We start from the raw sequence: 8,104 nt of genomic DNA, 5'->3' as shown, positions 1-8,104 counted from the left end.
AGACGTCACTCAACAATGGTAGCCGCCCTTTGGTGTCAGATACGGTTCGGGTGGGCGGTCCATGATACGTCAGTTCTGCTCTTTCTTAAATGTAATTGGACTAAAGCTAAACCTTAAAATATCATTCGCTTGGCCTACTGTGACGCAGTTTTAGCTTCAACGTATTTAGCAATGTTAAGTTGCCATATAAAATATCATACAAAACAAAGGTCTTGAATTTATTAACGTCTTTATGATCTAAATTTCATAATAGGTAAAGGTTCGTACACTTAATCCTCATAATCCAGATTTTGAGTTTGATCTTTCCGACCTTTAAATAACAACAATAATAACTAGGCTGATATTGTGTTTGTATATTTGAGAAGCATGGAAATATTTAATGAAATCTCTTATGTTTAAGTGAAGCATCGCCCTTTTCCTCTTTTTTGTTTTATTATGCTTTGCCACTTTTTTTTTTTTTTTTAATTATGTATTGTATTGTGAATGCATCTTAGAGTAAAGCTGCCTATTTAATAAGCAGTTGTAGATCCCAAAACGGAAATATAGTTTTGGTTAACCTGTCCCATAAACTAACAGTAGACCTATTTATAGTTAACTGCTGTATTTATAACCACATTGCAGTATTTAGAAAAACCTTCAAATAATTATCATCATTAAAGGGTTGCTTAACTACAATAGCCTGCCACAATAATGTAACATATCTAACGCACAAATTGATGACGCTCAGTTATTTTCTTGCGTTTTTATTAGTACATCTTACAACAACTTATGCATCTCAAAAGATATAAAACAGTTTAATTTACAGCTGCTCTTTTTTCATCTCCATAAGTTTGCATCTCAAATCGCACAGATACATAACAGACAAACAATATTGAACAAACAAAAATCCTCATATAGTGTCGTGGTCCATATCGACTCAGTATATGAATATTGCATTACATTTTTAAAATGTCTGCAAGTGTCCTCCCTCACCAGTCAATGGTATAACCTTTTAGCATACAAGTTACTGACATCAAGAACATGAAAAATAAAATTGCCAACAAAATGGCGGCACCTAATGAACAGTTCTCTGAGGTCAACTCCTACTCCCATTTCTAAAAAAACAACTCCTCTTGCGTTTTGATCCAAACAAACGAACAACTGGGCCAAACAGAGTATGGCCTTCACCAAGTCAAAATACAAAGTCATTGAACAAAAAGAGGGGTAAAACGTTTGCACGTCTCCCGCCTAAATGCTGTCTGGACCTGGAGCTTATTTAATAGTGTAAGATGTCATGGATCTCCCTTGCTCTTCCACGGTCTCACAGAGACAGTTTACAGTGACACAGTTCTTTGTACATTTGTCTCCGTAGCTTGGGCATATCCTGCTGACCAAAGCTGAAAGGCTGTTCCAGGGCCAGGCACTTACAGTACTGGAGTACAACGATAAGAAGAGTGAACAGGTGAGTAAAAGACACCAATGAAGATTATTATATACTTTCAGCACCAGCGCTATGTACAAAGTCAAGTGTTAAAATAACTAATGAGAAAAAAAAAACGCTGACCTGAAGGACAAAAGCTCCACAATCACTGTCATTGTTCTGCCTTGCCACATTCTAGAACATTCCAAAGACAGAAGAGTCAACAAAACATACACAAAATGGCCTTTCCGATCTCTTTTATTCCTTATTTCTCTCATACTTTTACTAACAGACACACACACATATATACAATTCACCTTTCACCCTACCATTTTGAAAAAGCCTTTCCACCCTGTGTAAAACTCCTTCTGTTCTCTCTTGATTGCCTCTGCTTGCAGGTATTTGGCAATGTGCTGTAAAAACAAAAACTTTTAGTGGACACGATAAGCATTGGTATAAGAAATGAAGCCATGAAAATAGCATCATTAGAACCTACTTTGGGGCATCGACGGTTGAGGGTCCTCTGGGAATCGAAGTATGCGATTCTACGCTGAGGAACATTGACACACACTAATGACCAGTGCACTTCCAGGTGAATAGGGATCAATAAGAACTTCTTCTGGAAAATATCAACCTAAGGAGCAGATTTAACAGTGAAATAAAAACATGTAGTTCTACAAGAATTATATGGAAATAAGCTATTTCCTGTGAATGAGCAAGACTTCCAATTCATTAGCTGCTATACGCAAATAACTAGAGTAAAAGTGCAGTAAACGGAAAAACTTTTTGCACTACTAACGGACTGTTTTGGTAAAGCTAAAATAACTGGAAGTCGTGCACATTCAAGTTAAAAATTGCCCAGTCTGCTTTTATGTTAAAAATAGGTGGATAACTATATTAACTTCATGATGCAAGTAATAATGTATTACCAATTTATCTGCTTAACTTTACAGTCCTAAAATGGCAGTATTAATAAAAGAGCTGTGAAAGACAGACACAAAATCTTTCTCCATCCAGTACTGACATTTTTTGTCCACCGTTTGACCCCGTCGTAACCTTTCGTCCGAAGTTTGTCATAAAAGAAGCTGTTGAAAAAGTGGACCTGCAAGTAAAAAATAAGAAAAAAGACATGGTGAGACAGAGAGCGAATGAGGAAAAACCTAATTCACATACTGTTTTCATAATCATTTAACTCTTTGAAACACAAGTTCATATAATGGCTTTGTCATGAGTCAAATTCCTTGTGTAAAGGAGTGTGTATATGTGCGCGTTTAGCCTACCTTTTCAGGGGCAGCGTCCATGACCAAATCTCCATACATGTTCATGACCTGGGTGACGGAGTGAGTTACAGATGTAAGAGAGAGCTAACTCAGCACAATCCCAGAACAAGGGCCCCCCATTCATCAAATATCTTCTCTATACAAACTCTGGCAAACTCAAGCAAAGGTCGGTGCCATAGTAGTTACAAAATTATTAGTTACATGTTAAATTTAGTAAACCACAAAGAAATATTGTTCTTAAATGTCCCAAAAAGGTTCCACACAAAATTTCCAGTTGATTCAAAACAGGTGTATACACACACACACACACACCTGTTACCCTTCTTGTAATTTTGATGAATCGGAAACTCCATATTATGTCTTGTACACAACATGACCCGTACATATATTCCTCTCTAAAGTCAAGCGTGTCATTCTCAAAACTGGTTGAAACACATCAAGCACATAAGCCTAGATTGGTTTTTGGATTTCTCATTAGCCAGCTGTACATATATTACCATTCAAAGGTTTGGGGTCAGTCAGAAATTCTACTAGAAATTATTATATTTATTCAGCAAGGATCCATTAAATTGATCAAAAGTGACCGTAAAGACATTTATAATCTTATATACGATTTCTATTTCAAACAAATGCTGTTCTTTTGAACTTTCAATTCATCAAAGAATCCTGAAAAAAATATCTTAAATAGTTTCCACAAAAATATTAAGCTGTTTTCAACATTGATAATAATAAGAAATGTTTACTGAGCATCAAATCAGCATATTATAATGATTTCTGAAGGATAGTGTGACACTTTAAATTACAATAATATTTCACAATATTTCTGTTTTTAAATGCATGAGACTTAAAACTTAAAAAAAAAATACAAATAATAATAATAATTATATATATATAAATTTTATTTTTATTTTTTATTTCTTACCAACCCCTATATACTAATTTATTTACGTAACTTATTTACTAATAAAAATGTATGTTTTAAAAGAAAACCAATCCTAATGCAACTAGGCTTTATTTGTGTTCATGTAACTTGAGTTGGTTCAGAATTTTATTGTTATCGTTAATGCAGTTGTTAAGCAAGAGGCCCACCTGATCGTTGAGCCAGTTCTGGCCATAGAGTGTGCTCAGATCATCCATGGTGAGGACATGACGTTTGTAATTTACTCGAAACCCCCGCATCACTGCACTTCCAGACATGCGCTGGTAGGACTGCATTAAATGTTGCACCATTACCTTCCTGTAAACAGGCACACATTAAAATAATACATAAAGCTGAGACTTCACAGTCAAGCCTTTTATCTGTTTGCCATTTTAAATATCAAGATTCAATAAGCCTTGTGACTGTTATGAGCCACCTCTGACCTGTGAGGACTTGAGAAACTCTCGTTGAAGATCTCCTGAAGCTTCTTCACCACCTCATCTACGTGGATGGGAATCAAACTGCCAAACTGCTGGAGAAACTCATCCAGAATACCTGAGGAAGAGGAGGAGTGAGAGAGTAACAACCATAGGACGATAATATAATATAATATTAAATAATATATAGCGTGTGTTCCTTTTCCAAATTTGGGAAAAAGGATATTGTACCTTGTACACAAGAAATGTGTTCACTGCTAAGCTGATTCTGTGGGGAGGACTTTTCCCTCTGAGACTGGACATTAGCAGGGGAGGCCCGTCCCTCCCTGTCCCCCATGGCTGCTCCATGGATACCATCCCTTCCTTTCAGAACCCCATTTGTGCTACAGGAGTCTAAGAAATCAAAGCGTAAAGAAGTAAAGATGACGCACAGAAGAAAGCTAAAGGAACGTGTACAAGTCAGTGCACTTTAGTCACAACCAGGAATGCTGTCCCAGTCTTTGCCAGTTTCTTTCACGACCTCAGTATTACAATAATATGTAATTTCATCCTTTCAATGTGCCTCATGGTACATCACAGAGACCCTAGTGAAAAAGAAATATACTAAAATGTATTTAAAATACATTTATTTTAAGTATACTACGAATATATGTATGTACTTAATATAAATACCCTGAAATTCTACTTTTAGTATACTTAAAGTCTGCTAAATTGGAACAAGTCATTTTGTACTTAATGCACTTTAGTTATCTGAAATAGTGCTAAAGTGGAACTATTGCAAGTATACTTTAGGTACACTTTAAATATCTTGCATTTAAAGACTGATATTATACAGAGATCATACTATCCTTACTAGTGATATTGAAACACATTTTAGGCGTAATATTAAGAAAAGTGCATTGTGCAATAAAGAAGTACTCCAAATAAAGTTGAATTATAATGTTTATATCAGTAAGTCTCAAGCGATATGTCAGTAAATATGTTAATGGTTTTGTAGTATACTTAGTATGAAATAAATGCATTTTAAATACATTTTGGTGTAGGTTTTTTCACTAGGGGAGGCACAAAATCCCTTTCAGAACGTTTTTGTTTGCAGTTCTTTGCTGCTGGAATCATCTTCTTCAGTTGGGTCCCTGACAATATTCAAGAAACAACCGAAAACTCATCTTTAATGTGAGCACTTAAATGCACCCTGTTTTATCTCTCTCACTATTTATTATATCCCGCCGCCTGCTAGCTTGTACTATTCTGGACAATGTCTTGTTTTTTTACAAAAACTCTTGTCTTATAACCTCCTTTAGATTAATTGCTTGTTGTATTTCTCATTTGTAAGTCGCTTTATAAAAATGCTAAATGAATAAATGTAAATATAATTTAAATTATTTGAAATATGAATGCATCTTTACCAGCACAAGTACAAATATTTTAAATGATATTTAACATCAGCGCTGTGTCCACATCGGACACGAATGTTGTTGCTTAAATGTTGGACAAGGCTAGTTAACTACTTCATGCACATTAGCCACCAAACACAATATATTCACATTATACACTTTAAACTAAAGAACGTTTTTTTAAAATTAGTCAGGTATCATATGCAAAAACAATGAATTATATTAATTCTTTCAAAAGATGATAATACAAATGTTAACAAGAGTTTATACACACCAGATAAATCAGCTCTCCTCTCCTCTGCTGTCCCAGAACTTCTTTCTGGGTCTCCATTTAACAATGAACTGCCAGGTAGTCTCTGGAAAGGTCGATTGCCAAAGAGCCGGCGTCTGTGTAATCTGCGTGCTCTCCTGTATCCCATAGTTCCTGCCCATTTGGCTCGTTGGCGCCAAGCTCTCCAGTGCTGGGCCAAACGGTTGCGAATGCTTACACACCTTTGACCCCGAAACCGCAACCGGGATAGCTTTCTCTCTTTGAGCGGACTGGGCCTAGTCTGGGCCAAGCAGTGGGTAAAGTCACCTGTAACGCTGACATCCATTTCCACAAGCTGTGGGTACTCTGGCGAGCCCCACTTCTCGTTGTCACCTTTATCATTACACTGGAAACCACCCTCAGCTTTCTTGTCCACCAGATCCTCTTCACTCTCCATCTCAACAGTGTCCTCCTCCTCCTCATCCTCATCCTCTTCTTCCACCTCGGGGACAGTATATTCTGCGCCCCATATCCTGGCGTCCTCCTCTCTGCGGCCCAGTTTGAATTGGGCTGGGCTCGGGGCATGTTGGGCCATGGCCGGGTTCAGTAAATGGCCACCTCCAATGGCACCCCCACCTCCAGCGCCCTCCTGCCCTGCGGTCAGCGTCAGCTCATTGGACCAGTGTGTTTGAGCCAGGCTGCTGCCACTGTCTCTCATGATCCAGGAGCAACCTACGACCTGCGCCAGCCTGCCTCCTCTCTGCATGAAAAAAGAAAACATGAGTAGAGAACCAACAGAGGTTCATTTTTAACCTTGTACTTTGTTTCAGCATAAACACCTGATACTAACAATTAGCAAAAATCCAGATGGACAAACTAAAACCAAAAGTGTCAAAATAGCAAGTTGATTAAAAAACAGATTCATATATGAAAAGGGTTTAGTCTCAATATTAACCTAGAGGCCTTTTATTTTAGGTCCATATGTGAACCAGAAGTTGCAACCAACTTTACTTCAGTGTTGTGATGTATTTTTAAATAATACACAAGATTGAAAAAAGGGGCAAGGGTTGATTTTAGGGCACCAACTTTTGTGGATTAACTAGCACAGGTTATTTGTTCACTACAAAAACACTTACGTCTTTTTGGAAAACAGAGGAAACACTATAGATATTAGCACAATGCATTCATTTAAAACTATTTGTATTCAAAACTAACACGTTTTAGGCTGTATTTGTACATGCAACTGCCAGTGTCCATGTATTAAGAGCTGAAGTTGCGCGCACGATGCGCTTTGTTCTGCTTGTTTACTCTAAAATTGTGTGGAAAATGTGAAGTGAAAGGGGCTTTGTAGTCTCGCCAATACACCAGTCTGATATTACTTTGATATATTTACGTTGCGATTGTTTAATAAAGAAGAGCTCTACGCGCACTGGTCATTTAACGCATCTCCAAAGCAAATACAAGCACCGATCACAAATAAACACTGTTCGGCCTCCGGTGTCGCGATGCAGAAAATGTGGCGTGTCGGCACCACCGATTACTCACCGTTAACCGTAACCTTAAGCCAAAAGCTTAGGCGTTGTCCGCCAAGGCAAACAGCGGATAACTAAGCTTTTCAATAATAGAAATGAAAAAGAAAATGAAGGCTACTTTAAATCTTGGCTCATTCAATGAGAGCTGGCGCTTCTTTAGAGCGAAAACACTCTTCTTCCGCCGCGTCTCTATGACGTCACGTCGAGTCTCACGATGGGCTGGTGGATAAAAATACATCAGAAAATGTATTTTTGCCTAATAAAATAAAATGCGGATGCAGTAATGGCATTTTTAAAACTATTAACTATTCAAACTATTAAAAATATATTTCAAATATTTCTCTCAGAAATTAGTCACCTCAAGTCTCTCAAATGCCCGCACATAGTGAAAAAAAATATTATCAGGGACCAACTATTGTGTATAAATGAAAATATTCACACATATGAATAATTATTTGTGAGGAGGATTTAATATTAAACAAAAGGGTCATATTATTATGTTCTTGATTGATACACAGCACCTCCGTTCTAAAAACTTAATTGTTTAAAATTATAATTGTAAACATTTTCCTCTCAAGTGACCATTTTTCCCATTGATGTATGGTGTCTACTACAGTGGAGAGATTTTTAAAATTCAGTTAAGGTTGTTAGATTCAAACCTTCTATAATTCTGGAGGATTCTGGCTGAATCCTACAATTATGTACCCCTAATGGGGTGAATTATCAATTATTATTAAAATCAGAAAATTGAAATTCTGCTATTTGGCCCAAAAGCGCTTAGCTCTTCCCAGCATGACATCTCCATTCACATGGATGGAGTCCTGGTTAGGCCTTCACTAATTGTTTGGAATCGGGGAGTGCTATTTGATTCTAAATGATGTTAACCTAACCCT

General features: G+C 37.1%; 1 protein-coding gene across 2 annotated transcripts; it reads right to left on the bottom strand.

The window, feature by feature from the left end:
- Positions 1–737: 737 nt before the first annotated feature.
- Positions 738–7,422, bottom strand: senp3a (SUMO specific peptidase 3a). Of its 2 annotated transcripts, none has more exons than XR_013821232.1 (11): positions 7,225–7,422; positions 5,704–6,439; positions 4,267–4,428; positions 4,042–4,153; positions 3,769–3,916; positions 2,680–2,727; positions 2,424–2,501; positions 1,896–2,033; positions 1,717–1,812; positions 1,544–1,594; positions 738–1,411 (listed from the first exon to the last, which is right to left on the bottom strand). XR_013821232.1 is itself a non-coding variant. In XM_079871044.1 (11 exons), exons 2-11 carry the CDS (start codon positions 6,395–6,397, stop codon positions 1,301–1,303), a joined length of 1,626 nt encoding a protein of 541 aa, XP_079727170.1. In that variant the 5' UTR covers positions 6,398–6,439; positions 7,225–7,422; the 3' UTR covers positions 738–1,300. The 2 variants fall into 2 exon arrangements, 1 of the variants encoding a protein (XP_079727170.1); XM_079871044.1 differs by having other exon boundaries at positions 1,729–1,812.
- Between the last annotated feature and the right edge of the window lie 682 nt (positions 7,423–8,104).

Source organism: Squalius cephalus, assembly GCF_949319135.1.
Source record: "Squalius cephalus genome assembly, chromosome: 5".
NCBI lineage: Eukaryota > Metazoa > Chordata > Actinopteri > Cypriniformes > Leuciscidae > Squalius > Squalius cephalus.
The sequence above is the reverse complement of the archived record's forward strand: the minus strand, read 5'-3'. Positions and strand labels throughout refer to the sequence as shown.

Excerpts from the sequence above, each read along its gene's own strand:
- senp3a (XM_079871044.1), bottom strand. The coding sequence starts at position 6,397 with ATGAGAGACAGTGGCAGCAGCCTGGCTCAAACACACTGGTCCAATGAG. Across the intron at positions 2,728-3,768 it reads AGAACTGGCTCAACGATCAG|GTCATGAACATGTATGGAGA; the intron begins GTGGGCCTCTTG and ends TCCGTCACCCAG. Across the intron at positions 2,034-2,423 it reads TCAAACGGTGGACAAAAAAT|GTTGATATTTTCCAGAAGAA; the intron begins GTCAGTACTGGA and ends TCTGCTCCTTAG.